The sequence below is a fragment of the Periophthalmus magnuspinnatus genome, chromosome 21, assembly GCF_009829125.3.
Source record: "Periophthalmus magnuspinnatus isolate fPerMag1 chromosome 21, fPerMag1.2.pri, whole genome shotgun sequence".
NCBI lineage: Eukaryota > Metazoa > Chordata > Actinopteri > Gobiiformes > Gobiidae > Periophthalmus > Periophthalmus magnuspinnatus.
This window is the reverse complement of record NC_047146.1, coordinates 3,005,663-3,031,767: the sequence shown is the minus strand read 5'-3', so window position 1 is coordinate 3,031,767 and position 26,105 is coordinate 3,005,663. Positions and strand designations below refer to the sequence as shown.

Here is a 26,105-nt window from a genome sequence, read left to right as displayed (position 1 = left end):
CTTGTGGATCATAAGTTTGTAGATTTCTTCAGTGAAACAGTGAAACATAGAGTCACATAAGCCCCGCCCCCCAGCTGAAGCTATGACATCATCACTGACCCGATTCACAAACGTTTCATTTGATTTGATTATTCAAGGTCTCGGCCGCTTCCTCCTCAAGACGAGACTGTGGGGTTTGACCTTTTACCAGTGGTGTTACTGTGTCCTCGGGCAAGACACTTCTGTATGAATCAGGGTCCCCCACGATGCTGCGCTCACGATACTCAACTCACGATACTCCCCTCACGATACTCCGCTCACGATACTCCACTCAAGATACTCCACTCAAGATACTCCACTCAAGATACTCCACTCACATTACTCTGCTACTCACGATACTCTACTCATGTTACTCCGCTCACGATACTCCGCTCACGATACTCCGCTCACGATACTCCATTCAAGATACTCCATTCAAGATACTCCACTCACGATACTCCACTCACGATACTCCACTCACGATACTCCACTCACATTACTCTGCTACTCACGATACTCTACTCATGATACTCCACTCACGATACTCCCTTCACGATACTCTCTTCATGATACTCTGCTGCTCAAGATACTCTGCTCACAATACCCTGCTACTTGCGATACTCTACTACTCACAATACTCTACTACTCACAATACTCTACTTACGATACTCTACTCATGATACTCCACTCACGAGACTCCACTCACATTACTCTTCTGCTCACGATACTCGGTTCACAATACTCAGCTCACGACACGATCTTATCACGATACGGCGATACATGCAACAATCCATACATTCCACATGATATAAAGCCCCACTATGTAACTTTCCGGTGATGAAGAGTCAACAGCGTCATTCTGTGGAAATAGAACGTTAAAGACATACTGGGGAACATTCTCCACGGAGATAGACAGAAACACTGCGGACGGTTACAGCCCAGAGTAAGATTTCCATGGAAACTCTTTATTATTCATCTGCTCAAAACAATGTGCCGCAGTGAAAACAGAATGAGGCGATAATTATCCACAGAAGTGACTTTTTCAGCCTCTGCAGATCAAACCGTTTTGTGCTTCATCAAAAATAAAACAACGTTCCACAAAACTGGGAAGAAAATACTGAGAAAAGGGAAATATATCGTTCCGACTTTCTTAAATCGAGCGATAAGTCGATCTCGCTCAGGACACTGCATCAGCGTCGCACTGTTGTCATAGCAACTAACAATCAAAAACGTGATACTGTATTTGTGTGTGTGGTGAAAAGTCCTCAAAATGTCTCCTACACAAACAGGAAGTGGACAGAGAGTCGTCTGAGCCGTCGCTGTTTTTGATTTGACTTTTTTTCCAACGAAAACAAAAAACAACGTCATTTATCAGTAAAAATAGTTACATTTGTTTTTTCTCCAAACCCCACGTCCTCAGAGACAGAGGACGAGACGTCTCCAATAAAAGACCCCAGTGGATCATGAGACAGGACGGGACCATGAGACGGGACGGGACCATGAGACGGGACGGGACCATGAGACGGGACGGGACCATGAGACAGGACAGGACCATGAGACAGGACAGGACCATGAGACAGGACAGGACCATGAGACAGGACAGGACCATGAGACAGGACGGACCACGACGGGACCGAGACTCAAACGACTCAAAGCCACAGATAAAACTCAAACTGTTTTAATTGGAGTCGACAGAATTTTATATAAACACAATTAAGAAAAAACGTCCCTAAAGACATTTACAGGTGACCTCTGACCTCTGAAGAGTCTGCTCCCACAAGAAAGAGGAGCGCAGAGAAGAGAGAGAGGAGAGGGGGAGAGGGGGAGGAGGAGGAGCAGAGAGAGAGGGGAGAGGGGGAGGGAGAGGAGGAGAGAGAGAGGGAGAGGGGGAGGAGGAGGGAGAGGAGAGGAGGAGGAGCAGAGAGAGAGGGGAGAGAGAGGGGGAGAGGGAGAAGAGGAGACAGACAGAGAAGGAGGAGGGAGAGAAAGAGGAGAAGAGAGAGGGGGGAGAGGGGGAGAGGAGCCAGATAGAGGGGGAGGAGGGAGAGAAAGAGGAGAGAAAACAGAGAGGTGAGAGAGGGATGGAGAGGGGGAGGAGAGAGGGAAAGAGAAGAGAGAGAAAGAAGAGAGAAGACAGAGAGGTGAGAGAGGGTTGGAGAGGTGGAGGAAGGAGGGAAAGAGGAGAGAGAGACAGGGGGGGAGATAAGGGGTGTCCCATAAAAAAGAGAGGAAGAAAGAATGGGGAGAAAGAGAAGGGAGAGAGGAGCAGAGGGAGGGAGGGGAAGATAGAGCGGAGAGCCATAAAAGAGGAGAGAGGGGGAGAGAGAAAAGAGGGCAGGGAGGGAGAGAAAGTGAGGAAAGAGAGAGAAAGCGGGGTAGTGTCCCATAGAAAAGACAGAGAGAGAAGAGAGAGGAAGAGAAAGCGAAGAGGAGAGAGGGGGAGACACGGAGAGGGAGAACAAGAAGGGAGAGGGAAGGAGAAGGGAGAGAGAAAGGGGAAAAAGACAGACGGGGAAAGAGATAAGAGGGGGGAGAGAGAGAGAGAAGGGGGAAGACGAAGAGGGGGAGTGGCAGGGAAAGAGAGGGGGAAATATAGAATGAAAGTAGAGAAGGGAGAGAGGGTTTAGGAGGTACTCCCCTCCTGGGGGGGGAGGGTGGAGAGGAGAGAGAAGGAGGGAGGGAGTGAGAAGGGTGAGAGAGGAGAGGACTGAGAAAGAGAACAGGGGGAGAGAAAGGAGAGAGCATGACGGGGAGAGGAGGGTAAGAGGGAGAGCGGGTGAGGCGGGTGAGGGGGGTGAGGGGGGTGAGGGGGGTGAGGGGGGGTCCGGTGGAACAGAAATAGCTCTGGACTTGTCCCAGAGGAAGTCCCTGCATATCCGCTCTGTGTCCGGCCCGTAGTGAGACACTGTGGCCCCATAACAACGCCTGAAACGGCTGAACATTCTGCCATAAACACACATGCAGAACACCCCCGGCACGATGTCACTGCAGAGTATCTAACGTTTAACTTCACCGTGAAATACACAAACGACCATCAGTGATTAAAATGTGTGTGTTTCGTGTGTGTCCAGCCGTCGCCCTCTGACCAGAAGGTTTCAGGATCGAGTCCAGGGCTGTTTGTGTGTCCTCGAGCAAGACACTTCTGCCCCACTTCAGTCACAGTGTGAGGTAAACCCCCCAGAGGGATTATGGTCCCACAGGAGTCGCCCAGAACATGTCCTCTCTGCTGGGACGGGGGGGAGAGAGGGGAAGGGAGAGAGAGGGACACAGGGAAGAGGAGGAAAGACAGAGTGGAAGAGAGAGGGAGGGAAAGGAGGGGGAGGACAGAAGGGAGAGGGGGAGAGGGGGGAAGAGGGAGGAGGGTGGTCTGAAAGGGGAAGGGGAAGAAAAAGAAGAGGGGGGAGAGAGAGGTAGAAGAGAGAGGGAGGGAGTGAGGGACAGGGAGAAATGGAGGCGATAGAGGGAGTTCAGAAAGGGGAAAAGGAAGCGAGGGGAAAGAGGAGGGGAGAAGGGGGAGGGAGAGGGAAAGGGTTGGGGGTGGAGTGAGAAAGTGAGGGGATAAAGGGAGGGAAGAGGAAGGGAAAAGGAGGGAGAAAGAGAATGAGAGAGGGAGGGAGAGACAGGGAGGGAAAAATGACAGAAAGATAATGATGATGATGATGAAAGAGAAGAGAGAGGGAGAAGGATAAGAGGAGAGGGAAGGTGAGGCAAGGGGAGAGGAGGGGGAGAAGGAAGGACAGAGAAAGGAAGAATGAGGGGAACAAGGGAGGGAAGAGGAGAGGAAAAGGAGGGAGGAGAGGGAGAGAGAGGGGAGTGGGTAGGAGAGAGAGAGAGAGAAAGGTCAGAAAAGGGGAAGTGAGGGAAGAGGAACGGAGGGAAAGGGGGAAGAGGAGAGGAAAGGAAGAGAGAGGGAAGGAGGAGGAGAGAGGGGAAGTGTGAAGGGGCCAAGGGAGGGAAGAGGAGGGGAGAGGGACACAGGGAGGAGAGTGAGAGAGTGAGAAATAGAAGGAGGGGAGAGGTGAGGAGAGAGAAGGAGGGCAAGAAGAAGAGGAGGAGAGGAGGAGGGGAGGAGGAGGGGGGACTTGACCTCTGGAGTGATTCACGTCAGCAGAGCGGAGATACAGTTACACCAAACTCTGTAACCAAAACAAAGAGAGAGGGAGCGACAGAAGAAAGAAGAGAGAGAGAGAAAGAGGGGAGACAGGGGAGGGGGGGATGAGGAAGGGAAGAGAGAGGGACAGAGAAAGACAGACAAGAAGAGACAGGAAACAGACAAGAGGAGTAAAAGAGAAGGAGGGGGGAGAGATGGAGGAGAGAGGGGGAGAAAGAAGAGAAGGACAGAGAGAGAGAGGAAGAGACAGAAAGAAAGTGAGAGAGAAAAAGAGGAGAAGAGAGAGATGAAACATGAGAGAGGAGAGAGTCTGGGTGTGAACACATTAGCGACGCTGAAATGAGCCGAGTGAAATTAAACTGATTCACTTCATCAGTGACGACGAAACCAGGACTAAACCAGGACTAAACCAGGACTGAACCAGGACTAAACCAGGACTGAACCAAGACTAAACCAGGACTAAACCAGGACTAAACCAGGACTGAACCAGGACTAAACCAGGACTGAACCAGGACTGAACCAGGACTGAACCAGGACTAAACCAGGACTGAACCAAGACTAAACCAGGACTAAACCAGGACTAAACCAGGACTGAACCAGGACTAAACCAGGACTGAACCAGGACTAAACCAGGACTAAACCAGGACTAAACCAGGACTAAACATGGACTAAACCAGGACTAAACCAGGACTAAACCAGAACTGAACCAGGACTAAACCAGGACTAAACCAGGACTAAACCAGGACTAAACATGGACTAAACCAGGACTAAACCAGGACTAAACCAGGACTGAACCAGGACTAAACATGGACTAAACCAGGACTAAACCAGGACTAAACCAGGACTAAACCAGGACTAAACCAGGACTAAACATGGACTAAACCAGGACTAAACCAGGACTGAACCAGGACTGAACCAGGACTAAACCAGGACTGAACCAGGACTGAACCAGGACTAAACCAGGACTAAACCAGGACTAAACCAGGACTAAACATGGACTAAACCAGGACTAAACCAGGACTAAACCAGGACTGAACCAGGACTAAACATGGACTAAACCAGGACTAAACCAGGACTAAACCAGGACTAAACATGGACTAAACCAGGACTAAACCAGGACTAAACCAGGACTAAACCAGAACTAAACCAGAACTAAACCAGAACTAAACCAGGACTAAACCAGGACTAAACCAGGACTAAACCAGGACTAAACCAGGACTAAACATGGACTAAACTAGGACTAAACTAGGACTAAACCAGGACTAAACCAGGACTAAACATGGACTAAACCAGGACTAAACCAGGACTAAACCAGAACTAAACCAGAACTAAACCAGGACTAAACCAGGACTAAACCAGGACTAAACCAGGACTAAACCAGGACTAAACATGGACTAAACTAGGACTAAACCAGGACTAAACCAGGACTAAACCAGGACGAAACCAGGACTGAACCAGGACTGAACCAGGACTGAACCAGGACTGAACCAGGACTAAACCAGAACTAAACCAGAACTAAACCAGAACTAAACCAGAACTAAACCAGGACTAAACCAGGACTAAAACAGGACTAAACCAGGACTAAACCACGACTAAACCAGAACTAAACCAGGACTAAACCAGGACTAAACCAGGACTAAACCAGGACTAAACCAGGACTAAACCAGGACTGAACCAGGACTGAACCAGGACTAAACCAGGACTGAACCAGAACTAAACCAGAACTAAACCAGAACTAAACCAGGACTAAACCAGGACTAAAACAGGACTAAACCAGGACTAAACCAGAACTAAACCAGAACTAAACCAGAACTAAACCAGGACTAAACCAGGACTAAACCAGGACTAAACCAGGACTAAACATGGACTAAACTAGGACTAAACCAGGACTGAACCAGGACTAGACCAGGTTCAAATTTCTGACTAAATCTGGGTTTATCCTTGTGGTCTGGTTCTACATTCACGTGTTGAAAATGTGAAACTAATGATCAGATCCAGAGGAGCTGATCTGTTTTCTACTTAAACTTAAACTCTTTTTGTGGATCTGTCCCATTTTCTCACAAATCAAACTTTCCCCTAATTGAGCCTCATTAAACTCATTAAACTGAAGCAGGACATTTCCTCTTCCCCAGGGCCACTTCCTGTCCCCTGTGAGACACTTCCTGTTCCGTCTCAGTGACTGAACCCCCCGGAAACAAAACTAAATAAATCTGTCCAAATGAGAGACATGAGACCAGAGGCCAGGACTAAACCAGGACTAGACCTGGACTAGACCAGGACAAGACCAGGACGAGACCAGGACTAGACCAGGACTAGACCAGGACGAGACCAGGACTAGACCAGGACTAGACCTGGACTAGACCAGGACTAGACCAGGACTAGATCAGGACGAGACCAGGACGAGACCAGGACGAGACCAGGACTAAACCAGGACTAGATCAGGACTAGACCTGGACTGGACCAGGACTAGACCAGGACTAGACCAGGACGAGACCAGGACGAGACCAGGACGAGACCAGGACTAAACCAGGACTAGACCAGGACTAGACCAGGACTAGACCAGGACTAGATCAGGACGAGACCAGGACGAGACCAGGACGAGACCAGGACTAAACCAGGACTAGATCAGGACTAGACCTGGACTGGACCAGGACTAGACCAGGACTAGACCAGGACTAGACCAGGACTAGATCAGGACTAGACCAGGACTAGACCAGGACTAGATCAGGACTAGACCAGGACTAGACCTGGACTGGACCAGGACTAGACCAGGACTAGACCAGGACTAGACCAGGACTAGACCAGGACTAGATCAGGACTAGATCAGGACTAGACCTGGACTAGACCTGGACTGGACCAGGACTAGACCAGGACTAGACCAGGACTAGACCAGGACTAGACCAGGACTAGATCAGGACTAGATCAGGACTAGACCTGGACTGGACCAGGACTAGACCAGGACTAGACCAGGACTAGACCAGGACTAGACCAGGACTAGATCAGGACTAGATCAGGACTAGACCTGGACTGGACCAGGACTAGACCAGGACTAGACCAGGACTAGACCAGGACTAGATCAGGACTAGACCAGGACTAGACCAGGACTAGATCAGGACTAGATCAGGACTAGACCTGGACTAGACCTGGACTAGACCATGACTAGACCAGGACGAGACCAGGACGAGACCAGGACTAGACCAGGACTAGACCTGGACTGGACCAGGACTAGACCAGGACTAGACCAGGACTAGACCAGGACTAGACCAGGACTAGATCAGGACTAGACCAGGACTAGACCAGGACGAGACCAGGACTAGACCTGGACTAGACCAGGACGAGACCAGGACGAGACCAAGACGAGACCTGGACTAGACCAGGACTAGACCAGGACTAGACCAGGACTAGACCTGGACTAGACCAGGACTAGACCAGGACGAGACCAGGACGAGACCAGGACGAGACCAGGACTAGACCTGGACTAGACCAGGACTAGACCAGGACCAGACCAGGACTAAAGCAGGACTGGATAGAATCTGGACTCTGTTGGGACTTGTTTTGGACCTGGACTGAACTAGAAGACATACCATTCTGTTTGCACAGCAGAACATGGAGAGGAAAAGAGTCCTGGTTCAGTCCTGGTTCAGTCCTGGTTTAGTCCATGTTTAGTCCTGGTTTAGTCCTGGTCTAGTCCTGGTCTAGTCCTGGTCTAGTCCTGCTTTAGTCCTGGTCTAGTCCTGGTCTAGTCCTGGTCTAGTCCTGGTCTAGTCCTGGTCTAGTCCTGGTCTAGTCCTGGTCTAGTCCTGGTTTAGTCCTGGTCTAGTCCTGGTTTAGTCCTGGTCTAGTCCTGGTCTAGTCCTGGTCTAGTCCTGGTCTAGTCCTGGTCTAGTCCTGGTTTAGTCCTGGTCTAGTCCTGGTTTAGTCCCGTTAAACCCCGGGCTAACCTCGCGGTGTGTTCAGGACCCGTCCCACGCTTTAATGAAGAAGTCAAAGGTTTGTTTATTTCACAAAGGCGTCGCCGCGGGCGACGCAGCAGAGAAACAGACAGAGGCTTTTGAAAATATCATCGTGGAGCATCGTGTGTCGAATTATACCAGAGAAGAGAAGACGTCTTCAGCTTTGATTTCATGCATTTGGAAAAGTCCAGGTAAAACAGAAAAAATAATCTAATCTAATCCTCCCCATTTATCTTGTTTTTTCTGCTTTATTTATCTGATTAACTGTTAATATCTTACGTTAACAAACCAGACACGTGTTCAGTTCTGTCTGTGCTTCATGGAGCTGAATAAATATAAATGTGTTACGTTAGCATTAGCATTAGCGTTAGCGTGATGTACTGATATTCAGCCTGTTGGTCCACATTTTATTATTATTATTAGAACTTCACTTTAAAGATAAAATGTCTGTTCTTGGTCTCGGATTTTGTCAAATAAATTCACGAAAAAAATGCGACTTATATATGTTTTCTTTCTTCATTATTATGCTTTTATTTATTTATTTATTTTTATTTTTTTGGTGTGAATTATAGTCCAGTGTGACTTGTATATGTTTTTTTCTTCATTTTTATGATTTTTTAAATGTTTGTTTTTTGTTTTTTTTTTCTTCGACTTATACTCCAGAGCGACTCATATGTTTTTTTTCTTCATTATTATGCTTTTTTAAAATTTATTTATGTTTTGTTTTTGTTTTCTGGTTATACTTCAGTGCGATATGTTTTCTTCTTCATTTTTCTTCTTTTTTATGTGTGACTTATATTATTCATTATGCTTTTTTTGTTGTAATTATTTATGTTGGGGTTTTTTGGGGTTTTTTTTTGGTGCAACTTATACTCCAGAGCGACTTATAGTCTGGAAAATACAGAACATGGTTATATTAAAGAGGAGGTATTTACTTCTACGGGGTATTAAAGAGGAGGTATTTACTTATGTGGGGTATTAAAGAGGAGGTATTTACTTTTGTGGGGTATTAAAGAGGAGGTATTTACTTCTGTGGGGTATTAAAGAGGAGGTATTTACTTGTATTTACTTCATTTAAGAACAGAGGACACATTTAAGACGACACTTTATTGATCCTGTGGGAAATGTGTCTTCTACATTTGACCCGTCCCTCAGCGTCTCCGGGTTAAATGTGTCAGTGTCTATGGCTGAGAGGCTGCAGGCAAAAGTCAACTTTACAAATTGTAATAATAATTATTTTCTTTTTTTTCTTTCTTTTCCTCTTGTGTCTCTCTTTTCCTCCGGCGTGTGAGTCAGTGAACGCCTCACTCTGACACTTCTGCTGAACCTGCACAAAACCTGACGGTCCGTAAACCTGCCGGATCAGGAAAAACAAGAATCTTTCACCAAAAACGGGACAAAAGCAGAGCCGGAATGTTTGGAAAAAATGAGTGAATACAGAGGAACGAGTGCATACAGAGGAACGAGTGCATACAGAGGAGAGAGGGGAGCCGGGCGCACTGCAATGCGGCGCCCAAATGTACAGAAACACAGATGGGCTCATTAAGAGGTGACAGGAGGAGCCCTGGGAGAAGAGAGAGAAGAGAGAGAAGAGAGGGAGAGAGGGAGAGGAGAGAGAGGGGTGACAGGAGGAGCCCTGGGAGAAGAGAGAGAAGAGAGAGAAGAGAGAGGGAGAGGGAGAGAGGGAGAGGAGAGGAGAGAGGGGTGACAGGAGGAGCCCTGGGAGAAGAGAGAGAAGAGAGAGAAGAGAGAGGGAGAGGGAGAGAGGGAGAGGAGAGGAGAGAGGGGTGACAGGAGGAGCCCTGGGAGAAGAGAGAGAAGAGAGAGAAGAGAGAGGGAGAGGGAGAGAGGGAGAGGAGAGGAGAGAGGGGTGACAGGAGGAGCCCTGGGAGAAGAGAGAGAAGAGAGAGAAGAGAGAGGGAGAGGAGAGAGGGAGAGGAGAGAGAGGGGTGACAGGAGGAGCCCTGGGAGAAGAGAGAGAAGAGAGAGAAGAGAGAGGGAGAGGGAGAGAGGGAGAGGAGAGGAGAGAGGGAGAGGAGAGAGAGGGGTGACAGGAGGAGCCCTGGGAGAAGAGAGAGAAGAGAGAGAAGAGAGAGGGAGAGGGAGAGAGGGAGAGGAGAGGAGAGAGGGGTGACAGGAGGAGCCCTGGGAGAAGAGAGAGAAGAGAGAGAAGAGAGAGGGAGAGGGAGAGAGGGAGAGGAGAGGAGAGAGGGAGAGGAGAGAGAGGGGTGACAGGAGGAGCCCTGGGAGAAGAGAGAGAAGAGAGAGAAGAGAGAGGGAGAGGGAGAGAGGGAGAGGAGAGGAGAGAGGGGTGACAGGAGGAGCCCTGGGAGAAGAGAGAGAAGAGAGAGGGAGAGGAGAGAGGGAGAGGAGAGAGGGGTGACAGGAGGAGCCCTGGGAGAAGAGAGAGAAGAGAGAGAAGAGAGAGGGAGAGGAGAGAGGGAGAGGAGAGAGGGGTGACAGGAGGAGCCCTGGGAGAAGAGAGAGAAGAGAGAGAAGAGAGAGGGAGAGGGAGAGAAGAGGAGAGAGAGGGGTGACAGGAGGAGCCCTGGGAGAAGAGAGAGAGGAGAGAGAAGAGAGAGGGAGAGGAGAGAGAGGTAGAGGAGAGGAGAGAGAGGGGTGACAGGAGGAGCCCTGGGAGAAGAGAGAGAAGAGAGAGGGAGAGGGAGAGAGGGAGAGGAGAGGAGAGAGGGGTGACAGGAGGAGCCCTGGGAGAAGAGAGAGAAGAGAGAGAAGAGAGGGAGAGAGGGAGAGAAGAGGAGAGAGAGGGGTGACAGGAGGAGCCCTGGGAGAAGAGAGAGAAGAGAGGGAGAAGAGAGAGGGAGAGAGAGAGAAGAGAGGGAGAGAGAGAGAGGAGAGAGGGAGTGAGAGAAGAGAGAAGAGAGGGGAGTGAGAGAGAGAAATGGCAGGGGTGACAGGAGGAGCCCTGGGAGAAGAGAAGAGGGGGAGGGAGGGAGGGAGGGAGGGAGGGAGGGAGGAAAGAGAAGAGAAGGAGAGGGAGCTGGAGGAGGGCGGGTGACAGTATAAGCCCAGGAAGAGAGGAGGGAGACAAGGAAGAGAGATGAAGGGAGAGACAGTGAGTGTCTAGAGAAAGAGGAAGGGAATGGAGAGAGGGGGAGATGGAGGGAGAGAGGGAGGTGGAGTGAAGGAGAGACAGACAAAAGGGAAAAAAGAGGAACAGAGAGATGGAGGAGCAGAAGGAGAGGGAGAAAGAGAAAGGGATGAAGAGAGAGAAAAGAATGACAGAGCGGGTGAGGGACAGAGAGAGAAAAGGGAGAGAGTCACATCTGGAGTGTGAAGAGACAATGAACCGAAAAGATGAACAATTCAATCTGATCAATCTCTTCACTGTAATGATCCTGATTTAGACCAGGATTAGACCCAGGATAGTCCGGTTATAGTCCTGGTTTAGATCTGGAATAGTCCGGTTATAGTCTTGGTTGAAGGAGAAGACTCTTTTGGGGACACTAAAAGCTTCATCATGTCACATCGCGGTATTGGAATCGGTATCGAGTCTAATAATAATAATAATAATAATAATAATAATAATAATAACACATTTTATTTATTTAGCGTTTTTTCAAGACGCTCAAAGACGCTTCACAAAACAAACAAGAATAAAATATCACAAAATTTACAACATAAAGTCAAACATTAAAAGCGATTTTGAACAGGTGAGTTTTGAGTTGTTTTTTGAAGGTGGGGAGGTCAGAGGTCAGAGGTCACGGAGGGGTTTGGGCAGTGAGGTCCAGAGGGTGGGGGCAGCGATGGAGAAGGTTCGGAGCTCGGTCCTACAGGGGAGGGACAGGAGGGTGGAGCTGGAGGAGGAGGAGGCGCGATGGAGTGAGGAGGTGGAGCAGGTCTGTGAGGTATCGAAACCCGAGTGCGACGCCGCCCGCGTGAGTCCGAGTCGCCGTCCGCTGCGTCTCACTCTCTGTTTACGGCGCGGCGCCCTCATCTTCGCTCTGTTCCCATAAAACCCGTGTTTGGATTTGACCCTGTCTCAGTTTTCACATCAACATCGACTCTTTGAAATCCACTTCATCAAAACATCACCATAATATTTACTGTGCGAGAGAAACTAGAAAGAGACTCAAAACAAAAACAGAACTTCAGGGATGTCACGTTTCATCAGGTCGGACGCATCACGTTTATTATCGACGATGAGATTCACACTCGTGGATCGGTATGTCAGAATTTTCACATTTTAAGTCACAAAGTTCATCTAAAAAGACTTAATAAACGAAAGAAATCTGCTAAGAAAGAGAAGAGAGAAGAGAGGGAGGGAGAGAAGAGAGGGAGGGAGAGAGGGAGAGGGAGGGAGGGGTGACAGGAGGAGCCCTGGGAGAAGAGAGAGGGAGAAGAGAGGGAGAGAAGAGAGGGAGGGAGAGAGGGAGAGGGAGGGAAGGGTGACAGGAGGAGCCCTGGGAGAAGAGAGAGGGAGAAGAGAGGGAGAGAAGAGAGGGAGGGAGAGAGGGAGAGGGAGGGAAGGGTGACAGGAGGAGCCCTGGGAGAAGAGAAGAGAGGGAGTGAGAGAAGAGAGGGAGAGGGAGGGAGGGGTGACAGGAGAAGCCCTGGGAGAAGAGAGGGAGAAGAGAGGGAGAGAAGAGAGGGAGAGGGAGAAGAGAGGGAGGAGTGACAGGAGGAGCCCTGGGAGAAGAGAAAGAGAAGGGAGGGAGGGAGGGAAGAGAGGAGAAAGAGAGGGAGTGGGAGGGGGAGTGACAGAACGAGCCCAGGGAGAAGAGAAGAGAGAGGGAGAAGAGAGGGAGAAGAGAGGGAGAAAAGAGGGAGAAGAGAGGGAGGGAGAGAGGGAGGGAAGGGTGACAGGAGGAGCCCTGGGAGAAGAGAAGAGAGAGGGAGAAGAGAGGGAGAGAAGAGAAGAGAGGGAGCCCTGGGAGAGGAGAAGAGAGAGGGAGAAGAGAGGGAGAGAGGGAGAGAAGAGAGGGAGGGAGAGAGGGAGAGGGGGTGACAGGAGGAGCCGTGGAAGAAGAGAAGAGAGAGGGAGAAGAGAGGGAGAGAAGAGAGGGAGAGGGAGAAGAGAGGGAAGAGTGACAGAAGGAGCCTTGGGAGAAGAGAAAGAGAAGAGAGAGAGAGGGAGTGGGAGGGAGGGGTGACAGAACGAGCCCAGGGAGAAGAGAAGAGAGAGGGAGAAGAGAGGGAGAAGAGAGGGAGGGAGAGAAGGAGGGAGAGAGGGAGACAGGAGGAGCCGTGGGAGAAGAGAAGAGAGAGGGAGAAGAGAGGGAGAGAAGAGAGGGAGAAGAGAGAGGGAGCGGTGTGTAGCTGTAGCGCCCCCTGTGGACACCTGTGCATCACATTAGCGAGCAGTGGATTTATTTTTTTGGGGTTTTTTGTTTTGTTTGTACCAAAATGACGACTATCGACACGGATCGGCTCTGGGGCGGAGTGTCTGCGGTGGAGTGTCTGCGGTGGAGTGTCTGCGGTGGAGTGTCTGCGGTGGAGTGTCTGCGGTGGAGTGTCTGCGTGCGCGGTTAGCCTTTATGCTAGCCAGTGTGCGCGGCGTAGTCCAGTTGCCGCTAGTTTTTTGGCTGATGTGTTTCTACGTTTTCCGGATAAATGACGTCGCTAAATCACGGCAGCGGATCCGACGAGTATCAGCGATTTAGAAAATAAAACTGGAGAAGGAAGAGCGTACGTCACGAAACACGAATCACTCCAAATACAAATTCAGAGGCTCAATGAGAAAAAAAACAAACAAAAAAAAAACAACTAGAACATGAATAAAAACTCTGAAAAGTCTGATCTTTCTTCCTTCGATTTTAAAACCGCTGTGCCTCATTTTTACCGTCTTAAAAATGTGAAAAACACGACTAACGGGAGTTCATCTGCAGAACTCTGAACATCCTAATTCAGTATTCACCATGATGAGTTTATAAGCTCTTTCCACAACTTTCAGAGACGAGAGCGAAGTTTTGCCGCTTTATAATCAGATGCAAACAGAACACAGCGGATTTACTGCATTTTCTGGACCATAAATTGCACTTTTTTTCTTAGTTTGGCCGGACTTATACTCAGACTTATATGTGAAATATGTTTGTTTTTTTTCCTTCATTATTATGCTTTTTTTTTTTTTTTTTTTTTTTTTTGGCTGGCGCAACTTATACTGCACTATGTGAATTTTTTTTTTTTTTTAAATAATATTGAATTTTTTGACTGATGCGACTTATACGTGAAATATGTGTTTTTTTTTCCTTCATTATTATGCTTTTATTTTTTTTATTTTTTTGGCCAGCGCGACTTAAATTTCACATAGTCACAGTGCAGTTTTTGGGTTTTTTTTGTTGTAGTTTTTTTTTTTTTATAATATTGCATTTTTTGGCCCATGCGACTTATACTCCAGTGCGATTTATACTCACATGTGACTTATACATGAAATATATGTGGGGGGTTTTTCATTATATTGCTTTTTTTTTTGACTGATGCGACTTATATGTGAAATATATGGGGTTTTTTTCTTCATTATTATACATTTTTTGGCCGGTGCGACTTATACTCCAGTGCGATAAAAATGAACTGTACAAATGAAACGGAGAGCTCAGCCACAGCCGTCCTCCCTCCGTCCTCCCTCCGTCCGTGTGAGCGTCTAATGTCTCCGCTCAGTGACAGGACTCGGCTCATTAAAACTCTCCCGTGTCTCCACAAACCTGCGAGCTACAAGACCTCCACAGTCCAGGGGGGACAGATCCTGAGCTAGTCCTGGTTTGGATCTCTGTTTTCAGTCTAGTCCTGGTGCAGATCTGGGTCTAGTCCTGGTCCAGTGTCGGTCTTATGTAACCTGTGACCTCTGCAGATCTGAGTGATTATGTGACATTATAACGTGGCACAGAAAAATGCGTTTACGTCAAAAGCCGCGGCGTGGAACTTTCTGGAGGCGGCGTCGTTCCGTGGACGTCAAAAAAGCGCGGGAATGGAAAAGTTTTGATGCCGTGCTGCGGGATATTAGAGCCAAAGGAGCGACTTTTACATGGAAACAAGCAGATGCAAAGAGAGGAGAGTCGTGTTTGTGGAGGTGCGAGCCCGCGGACAGTCAGGATGGATGTCTTTCGGTGTAAAAAAACGGAAAAAAAAGAGGTTTATTCCATGTTACAAACTGTGGCTTTATGTGTAAGTAATATCTACTATCAAAGCACTATTTTTGTCAGCGCTGCCCTGTTTATTGATACACTTTTTAATATGAATAAAACAGAAAAAAACTCAAGTCTGTCAGAGGATTTTATGTCCACTGAGGTTTATATATATTGTAGGTAAAGCTCTTGTTCCTCTGCAGCGTGGCCTTTAGTTCAGAGGCAGACGTGCGTGATCTGCCACTTCACTTTGTCACGCACATAAACAAACAAATAAATAAATAAATCACCTTTTTTTTTTTTCACACAGCTCTCTGCGCGCGCACATAAAACAAGAAGTCCCTGCTCTGCGCAAAAGGAGCATCTGAAACCACAGGGAAAACACAGGGAAGTCCCGAATCTGTGCGCGTAACGGGGTCTCCAAGAGCGCGTAACGAAGAGTGCGTAATGGGGTCTCCAACAGCGCGTAACGGGGTCTCCAACAGCGCGTAACGGGGTCTCCAACAGCGCGTAACAGGGTCTCCAAGTGCGCGTAACAAACAGTGCGTAATGGGGTCTCCAACAGCGCGTAACGGGGTCTCCAAGAACGCGTAACGGGGTCTCCAGCAGCGCGTAACGGGGTCTCCCAAGTACGCGTAACGAATAGTGCGTAACGGGGTCTCCAGCAGCGCGTAACGGGGTCTCCAACAACGCCCAACGAGGTGTCCAACCGCGCGTAACGAGGTCCCCAAGAACGCGTAACGGGGAAACGCCTGACGGGGGTCTCCAACAGCGCGTAACGGGGTCTCCAAGCGCCAAAAACGCTCCAGAACCTCATCCAGAGCATCATCCAGAGCTCTGAACCAACAATGTCCAAGAGGTTTGCGTTTTAACCCAAACATAATCACGTTTTCTATCCCACAGATGTCGAGTTAATGCAAAAATACAAAACGTCAAAACTTCAAATGCAGATTAAACCAAAAACACGCTTTTAAAGACACTCCATGCATCTTCTATTCTGGTGTGATAAACCCGTGGCAAATTAGAACAGCGTGTGTGTGTGAGTGTGTGTGTTCATAATAAAGTATTTTCTACCAGCAGTGCCAAAGTTGTTGCGTTTTAATCTCTTCAAACGCAAATCGGGATCATATTTATGTGTTATCTTTAGCCTATAACACCTTCAATAGTCTATTAATAAGCTGCTAAACTGGTATCAAATGCAACAGACGTGCAGGATGCTAGAACTTAACTTTCAAATCGTGCAAATGTATAATGGAAAATGTGAGAGAAATGATGTTCAGTAGTGAGGCTTTTTATGCACATTACGCTGTTCCACTGTGCAGTTTGACTCGATCATTTGCAGCGAAATGCTTTAACCTTCTGGGTCAAATTGCATCTTTTAGGGTAAAAAATAATGACTGACACCCCAGAGTGTTACAACGTGTGATAGAACCAACACTGTGCACGTGCGATATCACTGTTTGCATCGTTATTTCCGCGTAAAAATCCATTAAAGCATCGTCAAATCTGAACAGAAGCGCGATGGTAACGGTTTAAACAGCAGGACAGAGCGACTGGGAACCGCATTTCTGCAAAAGTTTGGGGTCAAAAGCATCGATCAGCTGCAATAAGATTCGTTTTCTATAAATGCAACGCGACTTGTCAAACATGTCCTACTTTTGGGGGTCGACAAATGTGGAATCAGCCCCGAACTTCAACAAACCAACTGCACATTATTACGCAAACCCTGCAGCGTCCCCCCCGGTGCCCCGCGCGCTCTTACCCGGGCAGGAGTGCAGCAGAGGCGGTCACAAGTCCTCAAAGTTTCCCGTTGGTCTTAAAAAAAAAAACTCGCTCCGGACGCGATCCAACCGAGTCCACGCTCCGCACGCACACTGAGCACGAGCCGTGTGTGCGCCGCGACGCAACCCACTATTTCCTGTGACATCACGCCCACGGGAGCGAGAGCGGAGCCACGGGAGCGCGCAGTGCTGGCCACAAGAAGAGCGGCGGGAGCGCGCGCTTGTGCCGGGCAGACTCCCTCCCACGCGCGCACAACAAACAGCGCGGGTCAAGCGGAGGGGCACGCGGCGCGAACACGGAGCGAAGACGGAGCGAAGACGCAGCCAAGACGGAGCGAAGACGCAGTGAACACGGAGCGAACAGGGAGCTAATACAGAGCGAAAACGCAGCGAAGACGGAGCGAACACGGAGCGAACACGGAGCGAAGACGCAGCGAACACGGAGCGAACAGGGAGCTAATATGAAGCGAAGACGGAGCGAACACGGAGCGAACACGGAGCGAACACGCCTGTCAACTAAGACAGAAACGTGGAAATTAAAGCTGAAACTATGTAACTTTCTTGTGGAGGGTCTGCTGCAGTCTGCTCGTCTCCATGGAGATACCATTGCTTTGCCTGGAGTGTTGCACAGTATGGCATTTAGCTCATCTCGCTCTATAGAGACAGAGTACAGTTACAGGTCAGATCTGTGGTGAAGCGAGTCCATGCATTTATAGAACCACAGAGTTTAGACCTAGTTCAGGCTAAGTTAAGTCCTTGTGTAGACCTGGTTTAGTCCTGGTTTAGTCTTGGTTTAGTCTTGATTTAGACCTGGTTTGGTCTTGGTTCAGTCCCAGTTCAGTCCTAGTTTAGTCCTGGTTTAGTTCTGGTTTAGTCCTGGTTTAGTCCTGGTTTGGTCCTAGTTTAGTCCTGGTTTAGTCCTGGTTTAGACCTGGTTTAGTCCCTGGTTTAGACCTGGTTTAGACCTAGTTCTTAGATTCATACATGATCAGTATCTCAGTTGCTAAAACGCTGCTATTATCTTTTCAGTGTCAGCGTTACCATGGCGACACAAAGTGCACATGAGTAAACATCAAAAAAAGCTTTAAGATCAGTGAAAAAAAAAAAAAAATAAATATATATATATATATATATATATATATATATATATATATATATATATATATATATATATATATATATATATATATTATATATATATAGAATGGATTTAAAGAGCACATTATCACGTTCATGGACTTTGATTTTACACAAAAATCTGAAAAACTGTTGGCTAATGCTAATGCTAACGCTAGCCTGTGACTGTAATGTTATTTGAGGGACTTTTTTAGCAGCACAAATCAGCTCTTTATGGTCAGATTGTGTTAAAAAACTTGAGTAACAGACAGAGCAGAGCCTCCAGTTAGCATCACACCTCCAGGGAATGTTGATATTCTGAATTTAATCACTGAAATCACGTCATGTTCCTTTTTACTTAAGCCTCCGTTCAAGAATTCATGTTTTTTTGTTTGTTTATTGTGTGTTGTTATTTTTATTTTATTTTATTTTTTACACTTTTTAAAGAGTCAAAACATCCAAAAAACATTCTTGAAAAAAAAAAAGTATCATTTTATTTTTTATTATAATACAAAGTTTGCGTACAGACTTTGGTAGATCATATTTAATACAACACCGCCACCTGGTGTTCAGAGAAGACAACACAGTGTAAAGCAGTGCATGAACACTTAAGAAAAAAAAACACTTTTATTTGATTAAAAATTAAAAACACGACTCGTTTTGATCAGTGGCTCGGATTAAGACGACAATAAAAACACGACAGACTTAATAAAATGAAAGTTATTGATTAAAAACAGTAATAAAAATAAGAAAAGTGCTAAAGTTGATGAGTAAAAAACATAAAATATAAAATTACAGAAACAGTGTGTACAAGGTTTCAAATATATTTTATATAAAACGTTTGCAGCATAAAGTTTGACGCATTTGTCGAATCTGAAATGGTGAAAACACGATTACGGCGCAAAAAAATGTGTAGGAAATTATAATTGTTTAAATGTAATCAGTTTTGGTGTTTGATCTTTGCTCGCGGATGAAAAAAATAATGTTTAGTTGGAAAATACACAAGAATTTTAAGTAATATTAAAGGTGCACTGTGTGACTTTTCTGGAAGGGTCCATCTCGCTGCCTGTTGCCATGGAGATGTCATGGATCTGTTCACATTAAAGCATCTCCGGGCGTTTGGGTATTTGTCAAAAAACGCTGGGAATACGTTCATAGTTTATCTGAATTTACATGTCTGTTTCCATGGAGACAGAGGTGTTTTGCTTCTATGGGGTGAAAAAAAAAAGAAAAGAAAAAAAAAACTACTTTATTTTTTATTTTATTTTATTTATTTTTTTACTGTATTTATTTATTTTATTTATTATTTATTATTTTTATTGTAAAAAAAAAAAAAAGAAAAAAGAAAAAAGGAAATGCACACCACCCCCTCATTAATGCCATACTGCAGAACATTTCAGGCATCTCCATGGAGACCAGAAGGTGGCGCACTCTCCACCAGAAAAGTTACACATTGCGCCTTCATTCTGTTAAAGTGATTTTCGATAAAGTCATTTCCTGATTTAAAAATTGTCTCCAAAAACAAACGACAAACTCAAAGTGAAAGTGAAAAATCAAAAAACACAAAGTGAAAATAACGAACCGCGTTTAAAATTTAAACAAAACACGGCCTGTGCTCTACGGACATGTCCAGTGCAGTGAGGGGCGAGAGAGACCAGGACCAGGACCAGGACCAGGACCAGGACCAGGATCAAGACCAAGACCAGGATCAGGATCAGGATCAGGAACCAGGAACCAGGAACCAGGACCAGGATCAGGACCACGATCAGGATCAGGATCAGGATCAGGACCAGGATTAGGACCAGGATCAGGATCAGGACCAAGACCAAGACCAAGACCAGGACCAAGACCAGGATCAGGACCACGATCAGGATCAGGATCAGGATCAGGATCAGGACCAGGATTAGGACCAGGATCAGGATCAGGACCAAGACCAAGACCAAGACCAGGACCAAGACCAGGATCAGGACCACGATCAGAATCAGGATCAGGATCAGGATCAGGAACCAAGACCAGGATCAGGATCAGGACCAGGATCAGGACCAGGATCAGGACCAGGATCAGGATCAGGCAGAGACGTGTCTGAACTTTTCCAGGTTTTTCCTCCGGATCCGGATCATCTTTTCTCCCATCCTGCCTCTGTGGTCTGGGACAAAAGAGGAAATATTATTATTATTATTTTATTATTTTATTATTTATTTTCACTGATAAAAGTTCTCAGAATTTTTCACAGAATTTTCACTTTTTAATTTATTTTAATTTATTTTTATATTTTTTTCCACTGATTAAGTTTCTCACAGAATTTTCACTTTTTTTTTTAAATAATTGTTTTCACTGATAAAATTTCTCACAAAATTTTTCACAGAATTTTCACTTTTTTTCTTCCATTTTTCACAGAATTCTCCCATTTTATTATTATTATAATTATTATTATTATTTTATTTTATTTTATTTTTATTTTTATTTTTATTTTTATTTATTAATTTTTTTATTATTATTATTTTTTTTTTTTTCATTTTGGTAACTGCTGCAAAAATGAACAGAGATGTGCTTTTTCTTTCCTAAAAACACAGTTAACATAAGACCCTGATGTCTCCTGCAGAACTGAACAGGTTTGAACATCACGAGACGTCGACATCAGCGACACAGAGTCAGACCCAGACAGGGATCGACTGAACCGATACCGATACTGAGATCCGATACTGCAAAGTTTCCTGGATGAGAAAATGAGATGGTGATTTTGACACATCTCAATAATCATGTGTTTTGTTTCATTCACACACGTTTAACACACAAACCTGCATCTCTCAAACTGAAAACACTCTGTTCCACCTTGTGATGTCATCATGTGGTGACACAGGAAGTGCTCCGCTGTGTTTTTAAACTCCACGCACCTTCATTTATAGAATCATTTGGATCATTTCAGAGCTAAAATTACCACTTATCTCTACTGAACTAAAGGTAAAATGTAGCTGTTAAAAGCTTGAAAACTACCACTTGATGACATCACAAGGTGGAACAGAGTGTTTTGAGCTTTGGAGATGAATGTGAATGAAACAAAACACAACTCCAGGTCTGTTTTTGAGCTTTTTACAACATTATAACATGATTTAAATCTCACAAGAGTTAATTTTGTGCAATAATATACGATCTTTAAACATAAAGCAGGTCAAAACACTCTGTTCCACCTTGTGATGTCATCGTGTGGTGATACAGGAAGTGCTCCGCTGTGTTTTTAAACTCCACACACCTTCATTTCTAGAATCATTTGGATGTTTTCAGCCTCTGGAACAGCTCATTTCTACTGAACTGAAGGTAAAAGGAGCTGTTAACGTGAAAACTACCACTTTATGACATCACAAGGTGGAACAGAGCGTTTGGGGAAGACAGACCAATGATAAAGTGCGACTCAAACATGTGTGAATGAAACAAAACAAAACTCCAGGTCTGTTTTTGAGGAGGAAACAAAATTAGAACATGACTTAAAGCTACAGTCAGTCACTTTTAACTGAAAAAGTTAATCTGAAAGAACAACAAATTCTACTAATTTAGAATATTGTTTTTAATTTAATACAACACAAAATTCAAACTCCTACATATTTTTGAGTACAATATTATTACAAATTATTTCATATAAAAATAACAAGCCTCAGCACCCCCACTGTCTCTGTGCGCCCCCTAGTGGAGCATTCACGAACAACACCTCGAGCCTACGCACGACAGATTGACCTCTGACCTTTGACTCTGTGCACACACTTCTTGATGCAGTGTCGCCGGTGGAGGAAGTTGTTCGCGTTCCCCCCGCAGCCCGAGAATTTGAAGATCTGGCACCTCCCGCTGGTGGAGTTGTAGAAGTACCTCCTCTGCGGCTCGTCACAGGAGCCTCTGTCCACGGCGAGGAGACAGTCCTCCGACACGTCCACGTCTGCACGACACGAAATCGGGACACGTGTATCCAGGTCAGCGTAAGTATCAGCAAGTGCGCGGTTAGCATTCTACTTATTGTTAGATTTACTGTTAAGGGAAAAATCGCAGTTGTTGGCTTTTTTTTAGCTGTGCGTTTGACTGAAAGGGGTTTATTCTGCACTTTTCTCCTTTAACGTTCATTTTACGACGATTATTTACATTTCGATTTGTTTTATTGTGATTTTAATGTCTTTTTTTCCTGTAAAACACTTTAAATTAAGCTGTGTATGAACTGTGCTGTACAAATAAGCTTAAAAATCACTTATAAACTCATCACTGTGAGTATTTAGGATGGTCTGAACGCATAAAGTCAGTGAGGAATAACTGTGGATGATTAGAAACGGTTAAAAATTTAAATTAAAGTTCTGTTTTTCACGTTTTTTTAAGGACGTACCTTTGGAGTAATGTTCTTTGGTTTTGTTGTGGAACTGGACCAGTGGCTGCGCTTGACCGTCCACGCTCATCTTTTCTGAAAATGTAACAAAATAAATAAATAAATAAAAGAATAAGAGATGAGGAGTCAAACCCGCGACCTCCGGACTGAGAGGAGGACAAAGGCTAACCACTCTGCCGCAGCGTCTCACCGGTCACTGCGGTCGTCTCCAGGGTGGACGGTGCGTTTGGTCCATGTGTGACGTCCTCCTGCTCCGCCCGGGGAGGAGGTGAAGTCTGCTCCATTTTATCTGAATAATAAATAATAAATTAAATTAAATTAAAGACTAATAGAAAAAAATATGAACATATGAAACTGTTGATGTTCCTGTTCGTCAAATCTCGTCAGTCTTTTAGCTCCAGTTTTAGTTTCTACGTCTTTAATAAAACGAAAACTGAAGTGAAATGAAAGCGACGTTTTCATTTTGTGAAATTCATCCATGAAAATTGGAAAAGACACAAATTTGAAAAGATTTTGTGAAAGAAAAAGATCAAAGCTGAAAAAATAAAGTTTAAATATAATAAAGAGCAGGACAAGTTTAGACCTGGTTTAGTCCTGGTTTAGTCCTGGTTTAGTCCTGGTTTAGTCCTGGTTTAGTCCTGGTTTAGTCCTGGTCTAGTCCTGGTTTAGTCCTGGTTTAGTCCTGGTCTAGTCCTGGGTTAGTCCTGGTTTAGTCCTGGTTTAGTCCTGGTTCAGTCCTGGTTCAGTCCTGGTTCAGTCCTGGTTCAGTCCTGGTTTAGTCCTGGTTTAGACCTGGTTTAGACCTGGTTTAGTCCTGGTTCAGTCCTGGTTCAGTCCTGGTTCAGTCCTGGTTCAGTCCTGGTTCAGTCCTGGTCTAGTCCTGGTCTAGTCCTGGTCTAGTCCTGGTTTAGTCCTGGTTTAGACCTGGTTTAGACCTGGTTTAGTCCTGGTTTAGTCCTGATTTAGACCTGGTTTAGTCCTTCTTTAGTCCTGGTTTAGACCTGGTTTAGTTCTGGTTTAGTCCTGGTTCAGTCCTGGTTTAGTCCTGGTTTAGTCCTGGTTTAGACCTGGTTTAGACCTGGTTTAGTCCTGGTTTAGTCCTGGTTTAGTCCTGGTTTAGTTCTTTGGATAGTTCACTCTTGGATTTACTAATTTCCTAAAATGTCAAATCTCCAGTGGAAAAACCAAATGACACAACGACTGAAATCAGAAAATAAAGGTTTTGGTCTAATATTGGGTTTGGAGAGTATTTAAATAACTCTTAAATTTATCCGGGGAATATCTGGGTTATTAAAATGCAAACTGAAGGAGTCACGGTCGGAAAAGTCAAACGTTCCGAGAATAAATTGGATGTAAATTGAGAAGTTGTGAGTCGCTGGGAAAATGTTTTTAGTTTTGGTTTAAAGACACGAGATTGAAAATAAGTGAAGTGGAAAATGGAGTCGAATGTGTTTAGTCATGAAACAGGGTGACTAAAGACCAGACCTGGTCTAGACCTGGTCTAGACCTGGTTTGGACCTGGTTTGGACCTGGTTTAGACCTGGTTTAATCCTGATTAAATCTCCTGGTTCAGTCCTTAATTAGTCCTGGTCCAGTCCCCGTCCAGTCTTGGTCTAGTCTTGGTCCAGTCCCGCTCCAGTCCTGGTCCAGTCCTGGTCCAGTCCTGGTCCCGTCCAGTCCTGGTCCAGTCCCGCTCCAGTCCTGGTCCAGTCCCGGTCCAGTCCCGGTCCAGTCCTGTTCCAGTCCCGGTCCAGTCCCGGTCCAGTCCCGCTCCATTCCCGGTCCAGTCCCGCTCCAGTCCTGGTCCAGTCCTGGTCTGGTCCAGTCCCGCTCCAGTCCCGCTCCAGTCCCGGTCCAGTCCCAGTCCAGTCCCGGTCCAGTCCTGTTCCAGTCCCGGTCCAGTCCCGGTCCACTCCCGGTCCAGTCCCGGTCCTGGTCCAGTTCTGGTCTAGTCCCGGTCTGGTCCCGGTCCAGTCCCAGTCCAGTCCCGGTCCCGGTCCAGTCCTGGTCTAGTCCCGGTCCTGGTCCAGTCCGGTCCCGGTCCAGTACCTGTGCTCTGACACTTGTTCTTGCACTCGTCGATGGTTCTGAAGTTGTTGGCGTTCCCGAAGCAGCCGCCGTAGAAGAAGTGTCTGCAGCTCTGGGTCTCGGGGTCGAACAGGAATCGTGAGACCAGCCCCCTGCAGGGCCCCGGGGCCTCGGGCAGCTGGCACGGGTCCTTATCCTCTGAAACACACAAACATGAAACGGACTGGAATATTACACAGGGTGGCATTAAACAGACACGCACTTGAATAAAAGTAAGAGAGCTATGTTTAATGCTGCACTGTGGAACATTTCAGACAAAGCAACAACTTTTATATGAAGAAAAGCACTGAAAAAGTCACAAGAGACACATACACTAACTTAAAGAGGAGGTATTTACTACTGTGGGGTATTAAAGAGGAGGTATTTACTTCTGTGGGGTATTAAAGAGAAGGTATTTACTTCTACGGGGTATTAAAGAGGAGGTATTTACTTCTACGGGGTATTAAAGAGGAGGTATTTACTTCTACGGGGTATTAAAGAGGAGGTATTTACTTCTGTGGGGTATTAAAGAGGAGGTATTTACTTCTGTGGGGTATTAAAGAGGAGGTATTTACTTCTGCGGGGTATTAAAGAGGAGGTATTTACTTCTGTGGGGTATTAAAGAGGAGGTATTTACTTCTACGGGTATTAAAGAGGAGGTATTTACTTCTACGGGGTATTAAAGAGGAGGTATTTACTTCTACGGGGTATTAAAGAGGAGGTATTTACTTCTGTGGGGTATTAAAGAGGAGGTATTTACTTCTATGGGGTATTAAAGAGGAGGTATTTACTTCTGTGGGGTATTAAAGAGGAGGTATTTACTTCTGTGGGGTAGTAAAGAGGAGGTATTTACTTCTGTGGGGTATTAAAGAGGAGGTATTTACTCATTTTTGTCGTATTAACTGTAACACAAACACATTTACATCACCATGTTTCCGTCTCTTGTTTGGTTTTGTGCGTAGGAGCATGGGTGATGTAGGCTTGTGGGCGGAGCCTCGTACAGAATCCTACAGCTAAGAGATCACTAGATTACTCAGACTTGTATAGACGACATATAAAACTCTTCAGACGTGTTTTTGAAAGTACATTTTCCATAGAGTCGTCTCTTTGAAATGCAAATTAAGTCGGACATTTTTTCCGTGTTTAATTAATGATGCGTCTCGCTCGTTTGTGCGATCGGCTCGTGAGGGGGAGGCTGTACATCGAGGGCTGAGTGTTTTTTCATTGCGTGTCCTTTGTGTGTTGATTGCAGAGCAGAGTCGTTATAGGAGACGTGAAGAAGAGAATCATAAAAACTCATTTATCAGACAATTATGAAGAGAATAATGAGGCTCAATCAGATCTGCAGCTGCTCAAAACAAAACTGAACTAAACTAAACTAAACTAGACTAAACTAAACTAAACTAAACTAAAAACTAAACTAAACTAAACTAGACTAAACTAAAAACTAAACTAAACTAAACTAGACTAAACTAGACTAAACTAAATTGAACTAAACTAAATTGAACTAAACTAAACTAAACTAAACTAAACTAAACTAAACTAAAAACTAAACTAAACTAAACTAGACTAAACTAGACTAAACTAAATTGAACTAAACTAAACTGAACTAAACTA

General features: G+C 45.7%; 2 protein-coding genes across 2 annotated transcripts in view; both read right to left on the bottom strand.

Moving 5' to 3' along the window:
• The window catches only part of calcrla (calcitonin receptor-like a), a 71,844-nt gene extending 54,785 nt beyond the window's left edge, over positions 1 to 17,059 (bottom strand). Inside the window, exon 1 of the mRNA XM_033986898.2 lies at positions 16,927 to 17,059. The gene's annotated coding sequence lies outside the window, so the exon portion shown is untranslated. The remainder of the gene's footprint in view (positions 1 to 16,926) is intronic.
• Positions 17,060 to 18,500: 1,441 nt separating this feature from the next.
• tfpia (tissue factor pathway inhibitor a) overlaps positions 18,501 to 26,105 on the bottom strand; it is a 54,915-nt gene continuing 47,310 nt past the window's right edge. Inside the window, exons 3-7 of the mRNA XM_033987527.2 lie at positions 24,471 to 24,647; positions 22,612 to 22,710; positions 22,422 to 22,496; positions 21,798 to 21,986; positions 18,501 to 20,207 (exon numbers count right to left, since the gene is read on the bottom strand). Of these exons, the coding sequence (XP_033843418.1) occupies positions 20,128 to 20,207; positions 21,798 to 21,986; positions 22,422 to 22,496; positions 22,612 to 22,710; positions 24,471 to 24,647 (620 nt within the window). The 3' untranslated portion in view covers positions 18,501 to 20,127. The remainder of the gene's footprint in view (positions 20,208 to 21,797; positions 21,987 to 22,421; positions 22,497 to 22,611; positions 22,711 to 24,470; positions 24,648 to 26,105) is intronic.